Here is a 20,194-nt window from a genome sequence, read left to right on the forward strand (position 1 = left end):
TACAGCGAATAGATACAAAACATTACTGAGTCCTTTGAGAAATAGTTAATGATTCTCTATAAAAACAACAAAAAAACAAACAATGATGGAGTATATTTGATAAGCAGGCGATATTTATGTGTCGTTGCTGTATTTCTCAGGTATGGCTGGTGATTTATTTTCATTTCATACTTAATTACCATAAACCTTTCTCAGGGTTTAATTACTGAGTGTTTTATTATTTCAAAATCACTTTTAAATGAAATAATTTTCAAACTAGAGGGCCAGCACTGATGTAATTTTCACAATTGTCCACTAGGTGGCAATCTTTCATCTCCGTAGACTTAAGGCACACACTTCCAATCCCAATTTAACCTCAAATATATTTCAGACATCTACTTTAGTTATGGGACCGCAGTCATCATAAAAGCAGACATAAAAGGGTATAAAGAAATAGAATAGTGCTGTCATTCACGCGTCATTTTTCCTCGTGTTTCTTGTCTCCTCCTGCTGAAAGGCAGCCAGAGAGTCACATGGCCTTTTGTATGATGACCAGCGCGCATTTCATTGGCTGATTTGCTTGAAAAAGCATCCGTCGTCAAGGCAACCAAGAGCCGCAGTCCCACTTCACTTGTCTGGTGAGGCCTTGACAAAGTCACACAGATCCTTTTTTACCTTCTGCTTTTTGATTCACTCTCTCCTCTCCTGTGCAACTCAAGAGTTTATAAGAGGTAAGTCAATAGATGAGATGTAGCATGTAATGTGCTGTTTATCCATAGAAGTATATTTCTTGTAATGATGAAAGCTGCAGACAGATCACATACGATGAGGGGTCCTGAAAGATAATGCATGACATTTTATAATTATTTTACATATTGCATCAAGTGGGTTATTTTCTTTGCTTGTCATTGATCAGCAAAACAAAGTATGCCATTAAAGAATATAAAATAGTTTACTTGAATAATGGTGACTGAGTTGCCACAATTCTTTAGGCTTTTGGATTGTTAAATGACAGTGTGCTTTGAGCAAATAGTCTCCATTTGTTTCAGTCCGGCGTTCATCACTTTCAGACTTTATTCATGCTATCCATGTCTAACAAGTGCAAGATGTTCCATTGTAGATAATGGTGTCTGTAGCCTCATGAGTGATGTGAGCCTCTTCCCCTCTCTGTCATGTAAATTAAGAGCAAACACAGACTCATCAAGGTGGCCATGTTGATAGTGGAAGCATGAAATAGAGGCAAATGTATTTCTGCTGGCCAACTTGAATATCACCTCTAGAGATGCAACAAGTTGCCGTCATTTCTTTAAAAAATGAAAAGCACTGGAAAGTTTGCTTGTGTAGCAGTAATAATTTGTATTTAACGGATTTATGGAAGAAATGTTGTTATATGTACAAATATTGTCCCAAGAGCCCATGCAGGATATCATTGTATTGATTTTTAACTGAGTATGTTAACTAGATGCTGTTCAGTGCTTTTACCTGCGTTGTCCAGGGAGTTTTGGATTATGTTGAGGGTACAGTAGTGTTTTTATGTGTTAATGTGGCAGTTTAAAGACATAGTTCACCCAGAAATAAAAATGCTGTCATTAATTACTCACCCTCATGTCGTTCCAAACCAGTAAGACCTTCGTTCATCTTCGGAACACAAATTAAGTAAAAAAAAAAACAAAAAAAAAAAACATAATTTAGGCCCTACCTCTTTATTTACTAAATTTGAATCTCCGATGCACGTTCACGCAACGCTCTCGCGTCAAAACAACACGCATCTGTCTCTCGTGAACACACAATCAAAGCACTCAGATTCAGAATCAATTCGCTTTATTGCTATGGTGAAATTAATCTTTACATTGCCAAAGCATTAATAACATAATTTATAGAAGGGCCTACACACATAATAATAATAATAATAAAGAAAAATAACAATAATAATAATGACAAAAATATGTAGAATAAAATATAGCATGGAATACAGATGAGAATAAATGTGGCAATTAAAATGTTTAATCTTATACTATTTATAAAAGTGTCTCTAGGCATGTAGTGCTGTGTGTCGGTCACGTCGGTGGTCCTGTCTCGCTGGATGATCTTTTGTCGTGACTTTACCTCACATTTCTGACAGCCAGGTTTGAGCTTGCTGGGCTTTTTCCTAGCAGGTATGGGAAAATTTTATGAAGCACGCTTTATAAAAATTGGGGTTAAACCACTGGAGTCACATGGGTTACTTTAATGATGTCTTTACCACCTTTCTGAGGCTTGAAAGTGGTAGTTGCATAGGCTGTCAATGGAGGGACAGAAAGCTTTGCAGATTTCATTAAAAATATCTTCATTTGTGTTCTGAAGATGAACAAAAGTCTTACGGGTTTGGAACGACATGAGAGCGAGTATTTTCATTTTTGGGTGAACTAACCCTTTAATGGTCATGTAGCGCAACAAGTGTTTAAAACATCGTCTTTTCACTCATGCTTAGGATTATAGATTTGGGGTTTGAACTTTTTCTGCATCAGGTAAACTGTTCAAAAGTTTGGGGTCAGTAGATGTTTTTTTTTTTTTTTTTTTTTTAAATAATACTTTTATTTAGTAAGGATGCATTAAATTGGCCAAAATGGTTTCCACAAAAATATATACCAGCACAGCTGAGTTTTACATTTAGGTGTCCTGATACATTTCAGATTATTAAAAAGATACTACGGGGTTGGGCTTTTTTGACTTGGGCTGGTAAGCAATTGCCTAGCAACCACTCAACACACCTTATCAACCTTACAGCAACAGGTTACAAAACACTTAGAAGACCTTAGAAACCAAATAGCAAGACACTGGAAGTAGCACTTTAAAATGAAAAGGTGGGGAAATATTCAGCTTAAGATACAATCCAAAACACCCTAGTAACATTCACATTTTACCAACTACATATACAATGCACAAAAACACTCTAAACAACTTATTTAACTCATAGCAATGGCCTGGTAACTTCCCATACCATCCTATTGTTACAACATTTACAGTTTCTTACAGGTAGGTATCATCTGGTAAGCTATAAGGAGGAAGTTATTCAGTTTATAGAGGAAGCCAAATCATTTGATCTTTACAGGAACACAATGCCACAATTATGTCACATAAATGCAATGACAGGCAACAGAAAAAATATATATAATAAAGTAATACCAAGTGTACACTGCCCATTTTACAAACCGTGCTAAGACTGGGAGAATGAGAAGAAGGGCAGAGAAATACAGAGAGAGATAATGAGAGCTCTGTTACCTGTGGAGGGGGAGGAGCATGGGAAGGCTGTGGTATGTGTTAGCATTGGAGTGAGCGGAAAGAGCGAGTCACTTTCAAGAGGCGAAACGAGTAGTGCGCCATTAATCCTGCTCCTATAGATACAGGAAAAACAACACCTGTTGGACTCTTACATCTGCGTTACAGGTTAACTCTTTGATTTTACATTAGACACGTATGACGGTACTTTTCGAAATTTATTCATCATGGTAACCAGGAAGGGGGACACACAGAAGCAAGCTTTCAACTCTAAGGTAAATTTAGCTTTCTCTCTGACCAGCAGGTTTGTCTAGTTAATCTACAGACTTGACAAAAAATGTGCTAAAAATGTACGCAGGTGCTACCCTCCTGCCTGGAAAGGAAAGTAGTTCAAACAAGGAATAAGTTGCCGAAATTGTTTTTGGATTATGTCATTGATTTTAATCAGTAACAAGGAAATGAAAAAAATGTACAGACAACTGGGACAGATAATGGGTAAACTTGTTCTGTTTGGAAGCAGTCTGTTACCTGAAAAACTCAATGAGGTCACCAGGTTTTGTATATAAAAAAAAAGTTTTTATTAATGAAAAGGGAAAAAATGCCTGAGGGTAATTAGTTAAAATGGTTTATCTTTGTATTGTCCATGGCTAATTCATATAATGTATTTCGCTTGTGTGGATTGTCCAATATGAGTTGTGCTTTTCTCAGTGAAAACTGCTGTCAAGGCCCTTTAGCTCATTCTGTCATTATGTCACTCTGTAGAGTTTGTATTTGTGATTCGATAAGGATCTGTTTGTTTAACCATCTGGGTATTGTGCTGTATCTGATGATATTTCTTCGATGAAGTTCTTCTGTTGATTAACTGGTCCTTGAAAATGTAACATCAAAAAATGACAAAACAAGCCCATAATGTATCTTTTTATGGACTTTTTGAATATTTGAAGTTCAATTTCATAAATGAATAAGTAAGATCAATTTGCAAAGTTGCCAATCAGCCATCCAGATTAAAAACAACAGGATCTACTGTCATTTACCTTTGCAATATGCTTATTTCATGTGCTCAACAAACAGGGCCACAACTAGTTTGCCTTGATGTTTTGATGAATTTATTAACTCGGAGATCAATTCAATTCTATCAAGTAGATTCTTCTCCACATTCTGTCCTCAAAACATTTAAGGAAATATCTGATTACATACATTTCCATTTAAATTCTGCTGCATTCCAATCACCTGACAAAATTATGTCACTATATTTGGATATGCAAAGCAAACAACAAAGTCACATATACTGCTGTTGGCAAACTTTGTGAGGGAAAATGGTTGATTTCATCGAACTGACCAACTGCAGGCGAGACCGGTGCATTCCGATTGATGCAGTTTAAATTATGGATCTTGAAACAAGTTTGAAAAGCATTAGTGATGAAATCAGTGTGTGAAAAAAAGAAAGAGCAGTCTATCTGATTTATGTTCCTGCAGCTCAAGGCTACGAATCATGTCGTAAATTTAGAATAGAGGTTGTCTCGCTCTGAGGATGGTTTGAAAGAGAGGACTACTCCCAACCTAAAGTGACTTTGTGGTTATTCTTTGTGGAAATGCCAGTAAATCAGAGGTTTTCAACACAATAAAATAAAAACATAGTCTATTGACTAATCAGAAACAATGCATTCAAAAAACAATATGTGTGTTTTAATGATAACGCTAAAAGGAACACACTTTTGGTTTGGAGGTGCTTGAGCAACTTGGCTGTATAAGTCATTTCAACTTAAATTACATTAACTTAAAAATGTATTTACTTATTTTAATTTCATCATGACTTATTGATCATGCCATTTTTTATAATGTGGGACAAATAAGACAAAAAAGGTTGGGAAACATTGAAGAAGATGAGCTGAAATAGATATTGCACATCTCACACAGATTTTTACTTTAACCTCTTACTACGTTTTTTTTAACCAGAGAGTTCTGTTAAGAATACTTCTTTTCTACATAAAATTCGTCTGGAATTCTTTAGCAGGAAAAGTGAGGTTGATGCACCTGTAATGCTGCATACCAAAGGTATCGTACATTGTTTGGAGACACTATTTACTTGCAGTCGTCAATGAACTCACATGAGAGGGAGGGAGTACACTCCTTCTGCACACAATGGACAAGGTTTAGATATGCTGCCTACGTAAGCAGGCCAGTTTCACCCCTTTAACACAAGAAACCTAATGCCTGTGAGACACATCCCTGAGCCTGCTTCTGGCTGGTTCACATAACAAATGGAATTCAGACAGTGTAAACATTTTTCTTGGTTCTCATTGTTCACTGAGTGAGAATGCCATCAACATACAGTCTCATTTAGTGTAGGTGAACTATCAGATGTATGAAGGTAATATGATGCCATAAAGAATCGCATGCGCAGGGTAAGATTTGTGCATAAGATTGGAAGCGTAAATAAAATTTCCGTGTGCTAGAGAAGATTTGTAAAGGTGTAAATCACATTTCAAGTGTAAGAAAGAAATATTTGCAGCATTTTACTGTTATTCGTAGTGTAATGCATGTATTGTGAAACTGCAGCTTCATGGTTACGCAAAATAAATATGATCTGTATTCTTCTGACTCATATAGTCAGCCTAATGGTACACAGCTTATTAAGCAATCATGATTTATTTATTTATGTACCATGTATGTGTGCATTAAAAGTACAATTTCGGCAATGAGAACGATGGTGAGCCAAATGAAGATAAAGATGTGGTTCTGGTGACTGGCGTGTTTATTGAACCAATCAGATAAGAGTAAATCGAGAGTCAGCGAGAAGCTCATTTGATTGGCTACATGATGAAGGTGGACCCGCCCTCCTCATCGCGAGAGTGAGAGAATCGTGCCAAAACTATAAGAGCAGGTAAAAGTAAGAAGCAACTGTACAAATCGAGGTTATTACGGAAACTTTTTGCCTCATGTACACAAGAAGTCATTTAGACATTTGCATTTAAAATTTTTACACAAAGGTTGATTTTACGCGATCAATCTGTTTTGCAGTTCCTGACCCTGTTGTTTTCGCTTGCAAATTTCTGTTCACAGGCCTCCAATGCTTTTGCCAGTATTTGTGCAAAAAAAAAAAAAAAACGTGCCAAAAGTGGAAAAATGGAAGTCAGAAGAATACAAATCATATTTATTTTGCATAAGCATGAAGCTGCAGTTTCACAATACATGCATTACACTACGAATAACAGTAAAATTCTGCAAATATTTCTTTCCTACACTTGAAATGTGATTTACACCTTTACAAATCTTCTCTAGCACACGAAAATTTTATTCACGCTTCCAATCTTATGTACACTTTCACAAATCTTACCCTGCGCATGCGATTTTTTATGGCATCATATTACCTTCATACAGATGACATTTCAAAAGCAGAGAGTTCTCTATTGGTCATTCAGCTGTCAGACAATCTCATCTGTCATAATCAGACGGAAGAAAGAGCCTGAAACCTGTATTTCTAGTTTGCCATATGTTTCTGGTAGCGTGTGCCCTCCTTGGTGCTCTTCAAAACCCATGTTGACAGGGAAACATGAGAAAAGGGATGGTTTTCCCAAGCATATTTGAGCTTCCCACCTTCAAAGACACAATATACAAACAACTGACGATTCGGACTTACCTGTAGAGGAAACATTGTGAAATTGATGTTAGTAATTTAACTAACTACCATAATTGTTTTAAAGGTGTCTTAAAGATTCCAGTTCACCCAAAATGTTCATATCTTTCCTCTGACAAACCCAAAAGATGATATTTTGAAGAATATGGGCAACCAAACAGGCCCAAGGCCCCATCGGCTTCCATAGTATAAAAATACTGGAAGTCAATTGGGCTGGCCCATCAACTGTTTGGTTACCAACATTCTTCAAAATATCTTCTTTTGTGTTCAGCAGAAGAAAGAAATTCATACAAGTTTGGAACAACTTGAGGGTGAGTAAATGATGACAAAATTTTCATTTTTAGATGAACCAGGTGAACTTCATTACTAGATTCCTAGTTCTTTACACAATATTACTGAGTTCGTTGAGTCAGTTAGAGCTACTGAATCTTTGATGTTCTGGCTCATGATACTGGTTTAGGGTTTATGGTCTTAAATTTCAGTAACGGAATGTCTAGGCAAAAAGTAGGCAGATTGCATGGGTCTCCACACTTCATATTTGTTTAAAAGACACTAAGAACAACAGAGACCAGGATCTACTGCAGGTCTGCTGACGGAGGTGGACGGTATGTGATTACACACACATCATCAGATCTGCTACAGACAGCGAGGAAGCTGTACGCAATGTTTGCTGACTTTTTTTTTTGTTTAATAGGTTTTAAACATACATTGAATATTATGTTATTATTATATACTTTTTCTTGTATTTCTTATAGTGAATTAGAGGTGAATTAGAGGAACTTGATGCGCTGTTTGATGCATTTTGTGAGACCATTTGCTACCTAACAAAACATGTTCCACTTTACCTGTACAGAGCAGGTTTTTTTTTGTAATCTTATTTTTAGAATAGCTGTTTTGGATTTATGAGTAAAACAAGATATGTGGGTAACATCATAAAGATTTACACTTTTTGCTTTACAACATATATTACAGATCATACCTCAATTGTGAATTTTGAAAATGCTGTGTTTTTTAATGTTTTATTAACAAAGTATATAGTAATAACAATCTAATCATTATGAGAGGAGGCATATATAGAGCCAACTTGACCCAGTTCCACGACTGTTTTCCAGCATCCCTTCTCCGCCCCAACTCCTCACTCTCGATTATTGCTATCCCTCCCAGGGATGGGGGGAGTACTTTAGGTTTGGGCCAAATCCCGAGCCCTCTTCTCCTCGGACAGCACGCCAAAATATGCATATTCTATATCTGATTATATGCAAGTGCGAACTAGCGAAAAACTTGTGATTCTAAATAACTACATTTCTTATTACAGGCAGTTTATATGCGTGATGAATCAGAACACCTTTGTTCTTAGCAGTAATAAAAACAGAACTATACACTATGATTATTGCACCACCCAGCTTTTTAGTTGTATTGTAATGACATGGCTGTCACTGGTATAAATTAACACCTCCTTTCAGAAAATTGAATGTTTTCACAGCAACACATGCTATGGGGATTTCACACACACAGCTTTGGGCCATTCATAAAGTTCTGATGGAGAAGTCGTGAATGCTCTGTGCCGTTTACAGTTATAAAGGCTGGTTCAGAATGTGTTTTATAAATTTAAACATGCTCTAGATGGACTGTTGCGGTGTCTCTCGCACTTGCTGCTTTTTCAGCGTCTTGCACATGAGCCTCAAGAGGGTCTCGAGACCCTGCCTTTTTATTCATTCATCTGCACTGCGGCTCTGCAGTTGCACACAACCTGATCTCATGAGAAAACTATTTTACAAAGTGAACCTAACCATCAGTAGGGAAGTTGCGATAGTCTTTTCTTCCCTATTGTGACACATATCCAAGTGAATTGCTTCTTGAACAAGAAAAAAAAATGTTGGACAGGACTTTATTTGAACTGCCAATTTTGATTTCATGGTTACCGTATGTAAATCGTACGCAAACATACAAATTAGATTGTACAAATTCATCTGAATTAGCCACCAAATTGCCATGAGAGTTTGTTGGTTGCATTGTTGAGCAGCATTAATTTTGGACACTTTTGGATCTAAAGCACTTCTCCTCATGCCGGGAGATAAAGAAAATGTGAGCTGATGTGTGAATGTTATCCCAAAAGAAGTGTGTGAACAGCAGATATGGTCCGGCAGACATCTACCGGAAAAATTAATCTGACAATTTTATGGTAATTTACCAAATTCAGTGTGTTAAAGCAGCTATGACTCCTATAAAAACAAAATGTTCAGACATGTTAGCTTAACGTTTAATTAAGGTTAAATCTGGGAAGGTCATTTTGCTAAAATAAGTCAATGATTAGGCTACAACAGAGGCGTGACAATCAGTTCAAAGGCATGACATCACTTTTACAATATAGCATTATAAAATACAAGCTACGAAACCTGAGCCATGTTCTGTGGAGAGACTGAAAGACAGACTACATTTGTTTTAACTTCATCCTGCATCCTGTATTGCCATTTTGTCAAATGAATGATCTAGTGTGACAGGCAGAAGTGTTGTGACTGTGTGAGTACAGTACACACATTCTTTGAGCATGTGCGCACAGTTTCAAGGTTTACAAGAATGTGAAGGTTGGTTAATGATTGCCTCAGGAGTTGAGCGTTATGTGCAGGTTGAGGACATGAGACACATGCTAACTCACCTCACAGAGCAGAGGACAGACAGTTTTTAAGAGATCCAATGTCTTAACCTGTTCGTTTGGCAGATGCAAAGGAAACATCTGCGTTTCAAAATAGGATTGAATTTTTTTATTGCTATTTTTTCAGATCATACTCTATGGTATCATTGAAGCACTTTGATCTGTTGCGTCTAAAGGCCTTGAACTCTTAATAAAAAAAAAAGTTTTTTTAACGTGTCTTCTCATTAATGTGTTGGTTGAAGGGGATTGTTGTCTTGCATTGCTGACATGCCAGAGCAGAAGTTGTTTTAAGATATGCTCTCTGAAAAATACACCTGGTTCATTTGCAGTCTAGATGAACATTTTACCATGCATGCTTCTAGAGGAATGTGGTGTCAGGTTGAAAGTGTTTATCCTATTCTACCTTTTTTGAACTACAGCTACATGACATATGCATTTTCATCTTAACACAACTCTTTGATGTGGTATTAAACATTATCTAACGGTAACAATGTTTATAATACATTTTGGCATTCATTGGTTTATTCAATGGCACACTTTGCCATTATCTGACTTATAAAAGCAGCATTTCTCATTATAGAATACAAAAACCTTTTATTGCACAGACAATGTTTCTTGTTATAGTTTTGGTGAGTTTAGTTAGTTTGATCTATTACATTTAACTACAATCGCAATTTTCCTTTCTGAAGGAAAGAAAGCTCCCAGTTTAAAGTGTAACCTGGGCTGCTTAGCCGCTTCATTTTAAAAACAAAGGATCATTTTTGTTGAATTGTCCTAAAAGTTGAACTGCTTAATAGGTTAGTTCACCAAAAAATGAACATTCTGTCATAATTTAATCACCCATGTTCTTCCAAACAAATAAGCCTCTTCATAACACAAATGAAGATTTTTTTTATGAAACCAGAGAGATTTCTATCCCTCCTTTAAAAGTCCATGCAACCAAAACTCTGACACTTCAAAATGTAAGACATTGTAAAAGTAATCCATATGAATCGAGGGTTTTAATCCAAACCTTCTGAAGAGGACACAATTACTTTATAGGATGATGTTTCATTTACTAGGCTTTTATTCACACATAACAACTTAAACACTCATTCATAAAGTACTTTCCCTTTAACACAATATGTGTCAAATCACTTAAAAGGTAAAGCTGACTGCTGATATCAAGAATATTAAAGGACAGTTCACATCCAAACCCACTTCTCTACTGTACATTCTCCCTTGATTAATATGCATTTAACAACACACAGAAATCAGTGCCTGGTGGTTCATATCTGAATTTACATTACCGTTTGAACATAAAAATCTATTTTTCATATACAATTTTTAAACTTTACAAACAATAAATAAATTATGCCTTTAATCGTTTCTAAAGAGCTGTTTTAGAGCAACTTTTGTTGTTTTTCAAGTGCAGTTGAATTGCTCTGAATTGTAAGTAATTGTTCTTCACAATCTGTTCAGCAGAGCATTGTGATGTAGAGACGCTCCTTTGACTCCCTCACAGTCATGGAGCTGAAAGTATGGGTGGATGGCATTCCACGTGTCGTTTGTGGCCTATCAGAAGATACATCTTGTCAGGATGTAGTCATTGCTCTTGCCCAGGCTATAGGTAAGTTATTAAATATCTCTCTCTTTCTCCATTTTTTTTTCTTTCTCGTTGAGAAGCTAATGCATTTACATTTGAACTTTTTCAGGGCAAACAGGTCGGTATGTTCTCATCCAGAAACTACGGGATAAAGAACGGCAGCTTGTGGCCAATGAGCGCCCATTGGAGTCCCTGGCTAAACTGGGTCAGTTGGGCAATGAAGTGCAATTCATCCTACGGCGCACCGGTCCCACGAGCAGTGAAGCCTCAGACCAAAGTCGAGCCCCGCAATTACCCAGACACCCAGATCCAGTGCCCCTCAAACACAAGGAGCCAAAAAAAGCTCTTACTTTCAATCTCGGGCCCTCCACGTCACCCCGGACTCGTGCAAAACAGGTTGAAAAAACACCCAGAGACTCCCAAGCGCGAGGGGTGTCCCCATCGCCACCCTCGTCTCTTGCCCAAGCTGGTCCATCCAAAGACACACTCTATCAGCAGATTCTACGACAACAGGGGCAGCTACAGTCTCTGCAGGTACAGCTGGAGACTCTAGAGAGGGAGGCGGCCGTTTGGGAGCAGTCTCCTCCTCCAACCCTTTCCCCTGACCTCCTTGAGGAAATGGACCACCTACAGCGTCTTTTTAGACGGAACGAGGATGAGCTGGCTCATGTGCCGTACTGGGAAAATGAATTTCAGTCTGAAGTTCAAATAGAAAAGGACATGCTACGGAAAAAAAATGTACTCCATTTATCCCTAGACAAACACAGTCAGAGGCTGCATGACACAGACAGCCAATCTGAGCTGCTAGAGCGAGATATTCAGCTGCTTATTGAAAGCAAGAGAAACGGTATGCTTCAAGCCAGACCCAGTGTTGAAGAATCTGTACTCATAGTGAAAGAACAACTGGACAACCATCAGCGTCAGGGGGCTGAACTGCAGGCATCAGTTGAAGAGACAGAAAAGGTGTTAAGGCTGGTAGATGAACAACTGCAGGTGTGCATTGCTGTTTTTATCACCCATAATGCTACACACTTGTCATATTATCTGTCCCACTAGAGGTTACGTTTCTAATACTCATTTATTTATTTATTTTCATGTGTAAAACACTTCAAAATGCATAATCCAATCAATGTATCCTCGTATATTATGAGACAATATTGCATGGGCTCACTGACATTATTTGGAGACTTTAGTACTTTAAATGCTGCATCCAAATATGCATACTTCCCTATATAGAATGTGAAAAACAGTGCGGGAAAAGTGTAGTATGTCCAAAGACAAAAGATGTGTTCCAATTCATACTTATGCACTATTCTATACCATTTTGTAGTATAAATAGTGCGATTAGTGTGTTCAGACTTAAAATACCAAAAAGTAAAAGTGCACTTCAAATACTTCGATGCACAGATTTATGCTTTATCACAGCTTTAAGCCCTATTTATTTATTTAAGAGGGAGGGGCTATCAGACATGCACTATACCACTGAGTACATAGTGCGTAGTGTATATTGCACCAACTATAGTATTTGAAAAACAGTAGTTAAAATCTACCCGGATGACTTACTACTTCCGCAGAGATTCTGGAGTGTGCATTCGATGGACACTTTACTATCCCATGAAGCCACGGGTGAGGAGCTGTGAATGTGAGTGTAGCTATTCAATTGATGCCGTAGGTCACATGACAAAGCCAACATAGCAGATATATAGTATGCCCGGATTTCATTCATAATACACACATTTATACTACATAGAACATACGTTTTTAACAGTTTACAGTTACAGAAGTAACCGTTTTTCATTAAATGTAGTATCTACTTAGACCAGGGGTGTCAAACTCAGTTCCTGGAGGGCCACAGCCCTGCAGAGTTTAGCTTCAACCCTAATTAAACACACCTGATCAGCTAATCAAGTCCTTCAGGCTTATTTGAAAACTGCAGGTGTGTGTGTGTGTTGAAGCAGGGTTGGAACAAAACTGTGTAGGGCTGTGGCCCTCCAGGAACCGAGTTTGACACCTGTGACTTAGACAGTATGCAAATACTGGAATACTTGATCCTGATTGGTCAGTCTTGGCATTTGGTGGTCTGATATTCTGTAACACTGTAAAGACCTTAATCAGGGTAGTGCCATATTTAAGTTTTGACAAGAATGAGAACGAAGCTGTTGAGGGATAGAAGTAAAGTGCGTTCAGTGGATTTTACTGTTGTTTAACCCGATTGTTCAGATGACAAAACATCTTTCCAAAAAAACCTTTCAGTAGACAAAAACTCTTTAAAACATTATTGATAGTTGTGAGATGTGAAAATGACTTGATCTAGGAACTTTATGCAGTGCTTGCCATTGTAAAGACTGTAAGTCTAACCCTCACAGCCTCATTTTCATCCGTGTTAAATTCAATATGGCGTCTAATCTGACTACGGTCTATATTTGCCCGCTCACAGGCACAACACTCATGTCTCTCGTATCACACCTGACTCGGCCTCTCTTGTTTCATCTCATTTATTGATTGTAGTGAAAATGACATCAGTGGACCAAAGTGTTAATATTACTGTAATGTTCTGTTGCTAGCCTGATTATTTTGTACATTTTTATTAGTGGAAGTTTTTTAAGATCATGTACAGGCAGGATTATAAAGTAATTTCAACTCAACATTTCATGTTCACATATATGGGGGTCCTAAACACCCTGTCGGGGTTTAGTTAATGGTAATGACTGGCTGACTCTACAGTATCCCTTACATAAAACCTCTTTGTACTAGTTGTTGCCTCACAGCGGTACATTAAATGCGGACACACAAAAGCATGTTGTGTGTTCTCATCATGACTAACTGAACCTCAGGGCTGCATACACACTACGTAATATGTTGTCTCACTCCCTTCTGCAAGGGCAGTGCTATATTAATTCGTCCTACAGGTTGTTGTTATTACCAACAATACTAGTCACACCTTGGATGGTTGAAATAAAAAAAGCGAGTTTGTGGCTTTATCTAACAATTATTTCTGATCGTAGTAAGGAATGAAAAATGACATTTCAAACACATCGCTTGGCATTTAGACCTCATTGTAGAAGTTAAGTCTGTGTGGGCCTTTCATTTCAAGAAAAGAGAACTATGTGTGATAAAGGATCATTGATGTTTGAAAGTCACTGCTTCAACTTTTTCCCTCCAACCCAACACTAAATCCTCCCTTATGTTCCCCGTAGGCTAAAACCAAGGAAATGGATGATCTGAACAAGGAGCTACGCCAGTGTAACCTGCAGCAATTTATCCTGCAAACAGGAGTCACTCCAGCACAATCCAATCAGCAAACCGAAGAGATCGATTTTGCTCTCCTCAAACCTGATGGACAGAGTGATGAAGGTGTGTAAAATTACAAGCACTTTTCATAAGCCACTAGTTGGGTCTTTTCTGCTATACATGGTAATATGTTAATGTCTTCCAAATGAATCTGGTGGTTTCAGAAGAAAACTATACATAAGCAAATAACTGACACTGTGTTTATGACAGATTCAAATTCCTCCATCTTGGAGTTTAACCCTCGCACCACTGCCAAGCAAATACTAGGGAACCCACGCAGCCTCCAGAATCCGCTTGTCTCCAGCCTTCATCCTGAGGGTGTGTATGTGTGACACACAGCTTGCACACCGCTGCCCTCTGCTGGCCTAAGTCTTCTGCTTGTCCACCTCTACCTCTTCCTGCTTCTCAGAACGCACACTCCTCGTTTCACTGCACAACTCCTCTTCTCTCTGGTGGCTCTGTGTATTGTCAAACGCACTGTAATGGGCATTTTTCTGATTAGACAATTCAAGTGTACTGCCAAAAAGACAGATTGCGGACATTTATATTTTTAATTATGTTATTTTTTTAGCAAGAACACAAAAACAGCATGCTCACTTTGTCTTTTGTGGTTTCCTATAATCAGATAGCAAGCCTCTTTCTTGCTGCGTCAAGCTACTACTACAAAAAAAATGGTCACTTTCTCATTTTGCTGAAACCTGCATTGCCTTGGGGTTCTTTCATGTAGGCTCACATGAATCATGAGCTATCAGTGTGCTTTGCTCCGTGTTTCCTGCCTGACACAAGTGTGTTATGTAGAAAGAAATCAAGTAGTTATTTATTTCACATCTTTCTATGGAACTGTCTCCACTGGATGCTGCAACAGACTCAAGGTCTGACTGTAAATGGAGCATTTTGAGGTTTTATGCTGCTGCTTTTGTCTTTTTCTTTGTTTACATTTTCCACACCCTTCTTTCTTTATGTAATCTTCCCTGTATCTGCGATATGAAACATTATCATCACCAGTTGTATTTAAAACATATTTTCCAATCATCCTCCATGAAGCCCAGAATCTCATTCCATTTTGTGTGTGTGTGTGTGTTGCAGTCCTGTCATTAAGAGAGACATCATGGCGATAAAGTCTGGACTACAACCCCAAGGAATTATTCACTGTTCACTTTATATTATTTTCTTTATTTGTCTGAATATGTTAATTACATTTTCTTTTGTATGATACTCTGTGAAATGCAACTTAAGTCTATGTAAATATAGTGCTGTCTTTGTAATTATTAAACAGATTAAGATTTTTGAATGTATTTTAACAATCTTCATATATTTCATTAACTAAAAACATACCAAAATAAAAAGAAATCATTACAAGTTTTTAGGTTTATTGATTTCCCACTCTATAATTATAGATCTGCTACACACTCTGCTGCAAAACAAGTATGGACTTGCTACCGCCAATTTCATTACAGAATGCTGCTGTGAGCATGTAAAATATGCTGCTGCGTGAATAGACTTACATAAATCCTGCAGCAGATCAAGACAGGTGGAGTTAGGGGTGGTGGAGGGTTTCAGAGGAACAGCAAACACTGAACCTGACCATTTAAATGTTGAGCAAGCGATCTCATTGGCTGAAGAATCAGCAGAGGCCAATCAGCTTGTGCCATGTGATGTGGTTGCCAGCAGGCGGTATGTAAGCTTGCGCCATCTAGAGTTTCATGACTGAACTACATATACTCCAACAAACTATATTATTTATACAACTGAACAAAAAAGTATTTAAAATTTAGCACAACAAAACCTTTTTTAAGCTGAGACAGGTTTTAGCTTTTAATTATTTTTAAATCATTATTGAAAATCATTTAGCTATTAACATTAACACTGAAGTTTGTCTGGAAGCCTTCTGTTCTGAAGATGAATCAACACAATCTTTAACATAAGAGTGGGTGATATGTTCACAAAATGATCACAAAATAAAATGCTTATTGGTTACTGATACATATCTACTGATATACAGTTGCAGTTTTACTTGGTTTATTTAGATTATGCTATAAGAATTCTGCTGAGATTTAAACTTGAGACCAATTTGATCACTCAAATTAAAAAAAGGATTTCTCTCTTTTGATACATATGTTTTTGTTGATCTCTTTTATAACAATAATAAATTCTCATGTCTGATCAGGATTGTTTGCCTACAGGCGATATTAAGGGGAGGAGCATTTGATTTGACAAAAATTCTCTACAGAATGAGTAATTAATATTTTGGACCGTTTCTTCTGAAGAGAAAGACTACATTTGAAATGTATATGTCTGCTATATTACGTTTTTCATCATTTTGGAGGACACAAGCATGTACATGGCATAGAATATGGAATATTTGCCATTTTTATCCTATTGTTTGTCATATTTGTTTGCTTTGTCAGTGTCTTTGTAGGCTTTAAGGACCTTTGAAATAATTTGGTGAAGTAATATGGAACTGTAATGCGGTCAGCAGACCTAGAACTGTGTGTGTACATTCGTCAAACATTCAGAAGCATTCAAGAGCCCCCTGGTATAACTTATGTAATTTATGTAATTTATGAAAGCAAAACTAATTCAACTAATTCAAGAATCAGTTGGCAAAACATAAATGGAACTAGTAGGCCTATATGGAAACCCACTTGATCAACATGAGAAAACTCACATTTTCATCACTTAATATGCTGCAGTTGAATCTATTGAGCAAGGTCATTTTTCCATATAGCCTACATTCCTGTGTGCAGAGACGATAGTAAACACACGCTATCGTACAGGATGTCTCTGGATTCAGTGCTACTGCTACTCTAATTAATATTCCAAATAAGTTTATCTTACTGTTTTACATTGTATCTCTTTATTTTTGTATCTATTGTTAAAGACAAACTAATATATATCTTTAAATTTATAGCATGTGCACAAAAACCTTTTGAAATCTCACTAACTCATTGCTTGCAACATTCACTTGCAGACTATAGAGGAGACATGCAGACTTGCAGACATTTCTTGCAGACTATAGAGGAAAAAGAAACATTAGGGGAGACTTTTTGAATTTGTGTTAAACCACATGGGGTTCAGAGTATTAGTTTTTTTCTACATTAAAGCTGGGGTAGGTAAGAATGGTCTAAAAAACGTATTTTTCTAATTTGTTTAAACTTTATGTATATATCAATACATAATTAAAATGTAAGTATTCTGAAAAAGAAAGTATAAAAATCGAGTGTATGTAGACCTCTAACGACTGTTTTAAAGACAGCTCGTTATTTCCATTCAGTCCACCCTCTCCCTTCTGGGGTCCTTCCAAAGCCACGCCCCCAAAACACATGAACGCGCGACTCCGACAGCTGAGCTGGAAGACGCATTATTTACCTGAGACGAGCGGAGAGGAAGGAGCGCAGTGCATGTAGCATCATGTCAGAATCACATGTAATAAAAAAATCTAACTTTATCATTATGAATATAAACAAATAAGATTTATTTTAGTAGCCTACTCACTATCAAGCTATCATATCGATATTGGTAAAGTTTAAAATATAACGTTACATTTTTTGATTCGCTAACGAGCTAGTTATAACTATAGCAGCTAAGGCAAAGCTAAAAACAGGTTGTATTGATACACGTTTTTCCATTTCCATTAGTTGCACTGTGATGAAGATGAATTTCGTGTAAGATTCATAACATATAACGTTAGGCCTACTAGCTGTTAAACATGTATTTTGTTATGTAAAGTTCCCCCCACAGCGGAGCCTGCCGTGAACGCGCAGGCTAGTAAACATGCAGGGTCACCGATGACGACGGATAAACAGTTATGGCACATTCACTGGTAGGGACGAAATGCTTTACATTGACTGGCCTGCCCATACTTTGACTACAAACTTGGTCCTCAAATCATTACGTATTATGCAATACATGTAATGTAACTTTATAACGTTGCACTCTTTCTATGAGTTATAAATAGCTAGTAAGATAATATAACGGTAACTAACGTTGCAGTAGGCTATGTAAATAATTATTCTAGCGATATGTAATGCTAAATAAGGTTTGCTAGTACATTATTTTAGCAACATGACAAGCCAGTGAATTAGCAGGTTTCAATTGTTGCTTTGCACAGTGCGTGACATTTTATCTGTATGTTATGCGGCTAGAGTTTTAACACTGAGTCAATGGGCTCCGACGGGCTTGTTTATCGTCATCGGTCTTTTCCCGTTTACCTGTCTTTGTTGTATGAGCAGGTTCCACTCGAGAAATTGGCAGTTTTGGTTGTTTGTCCGCCATTAGCACAGCTGCTCGGCACACCGGCAATCTTGATTTTGAATGACGGTACGCGCTGTGCAAGAGAGGGGCGATCAGTGCGTACGCGAACTTGATTGACACTGCTAAGACACTCCTCCTGGCTCTGAAGGCATCTGATTGGTTCTTTACACTCGGACCGAGTGGCAGTGATTGGTCAGAGTTTTTACTGTCCTGCAGCTGCTACAGAGGTCTGATTGTTTTCATTCCTTTTTCTGAACACATAATGTATTGACTACTCTCAGGATGGAAGGACCATTTCACCCAGTATAAAAAAAAGTGTTTCTGAACAGGATTACCTACCCTAGCTTTAATTTCACACATCTAGTACAATTATGTGGTCTTGTGAATGGAAGTGAAATGTGACAACATGCCCCATACATGTGGCACTTCATAACATGAGGATCACGTTGTAACATGACCATATGACAGCTCAAAATGTTATCTGATGTAATAAAAAAAAAAAATATATATATATATATATTAGGGATGCAACAATACAGTTAGCCCACGGTTCAATACATACCTCGGTTTTTTAACCACGGTTTTCGGTTCGGTTCGGTTCTGATGGCTTGACACATAATAGTGTTTTTTTGTTATTCTGTGCTTAGGCAATAGGAACAGTAAGAGGTTAAGGAGAAAAAAATAAAAACGATTTATTGCAATACTCCTTTATTTTACTTAAAAGCTAAGCAAAGTCCACTAGTTCTTAGTGTATTGTATAATATACAATTAACACTGACATCTCTTTACCTCAGAGCGTCCGTTAACTGAATGTCACCTGAAAATCCGATAACATCAGCAATTTTCATTCAAGCAGCTGATTTCTGTGAATGAATGTAAAACTAAATGTATATTGCAGCACAGGGTGAAGTCAGTATATACATTAACGACGATTTGAGACAAATAAATGTACATTTAATGTAAAACTATATAGATGGCATTCTGTGGCGCGGCAGGATTTTGAACACGGTCCTGAGCCGAAAGGCGCCGACGGTGTGTGTAGCGCTACGTACACTCATAGAGAATAATGTTTTCGAATTTAAAAGACGTGGCGCTGCGCGTCCGGTGTGCGACCCCTTTAAATTGACCATTTCAAATAAACATATGTGCCTTCAGACAGTGATATTGGGTGATGGCGCCGCAGATGTGCAGTCATGTTGGAAGTGTTTCCGTTTGAGTAGGCTACACGTGTAAAACAATGCTTGCACACAGTTATTTTTATTGTTTACCGTTTTTTCTTCCTCGGCACTATACTCAACGGCAAAACCGAAATGTCCCCACACCACGGATTTGAAAGACGCCGGCGCTTCCTCGTACTGTAGCCTCACTTCACCGCCGCTCGCCATGTTAAAGTGTGGAATGATGGTTAAGCGCCCCCTAAATTTAGAGCATATTGAATATTTACTCGCGGGGAATTTCCTTATCAGCTTGTAGACTTACAGGCACACACAAACAGTCAATTCGGAGAGAAATAAAACGCACATAAATTATTTAAACG

General features: G+C 37.6%; 1 protein-coding gene across 3 annotated transcripts; it reads left to right on the forward strand.

The window, feature by feature from the left end:
• The first annotated feature begins 592 nt into the window (after positions 1–592).
• On the forward strand, positions 593–15,765 carry rassf7b (Ras association domain family member 7b). 3 transcript variants are annotated; one of them, XM_079865092.1, is made up of 6 exons: positions 593–710; positions 10,989–11,136; positions 11,222–12,105; positions 14,310–14,466; positions 14,614–14,721; positions 15,490–15,764. In XM_079865092.1, the coding sequence occupies exons 2-6, from the start codon at positions 11,034–11,036 to the stop codon at positions 15,519–15,521; spliced, it is 1,284 nt and encodes a 427-aa protein (XP_079721218.1). In that variant the 5' UTR covers positions 593–710; positions 10,989–11,033; the 3' UTR covers positions 15,522–15,764. The 3 variants fall into 3 exon arrangements, with proteins under 3 accessions (XP_079721218.1, XP_079721216.1, XP_079721217.1); XM_079865090.1 differs by lacking the exon at positions 593–710 and adding an exon at positions 3,128–3,512 and having other exon boundaries at positions 10,992–11,136; positions 15,490–15,765; XM_079865091.1 differs by lacking the exon at positions 593–710 and adding an exon at positions 3,270–3,512.
• Positions 15,766–20,194: the final 4,429 nt, after the last annotated feature.

Source organism: Squalius cephalus (assembly GCF_949319135.1).
Source record: "Squalius cephalus genome assembly, chromosome: 3".
NCBI lineage: Eukaryota > Metazoa > Chordata > Actinopteri > Cypriniformes > Leuciscidae > Squalius > Squalius cephalus.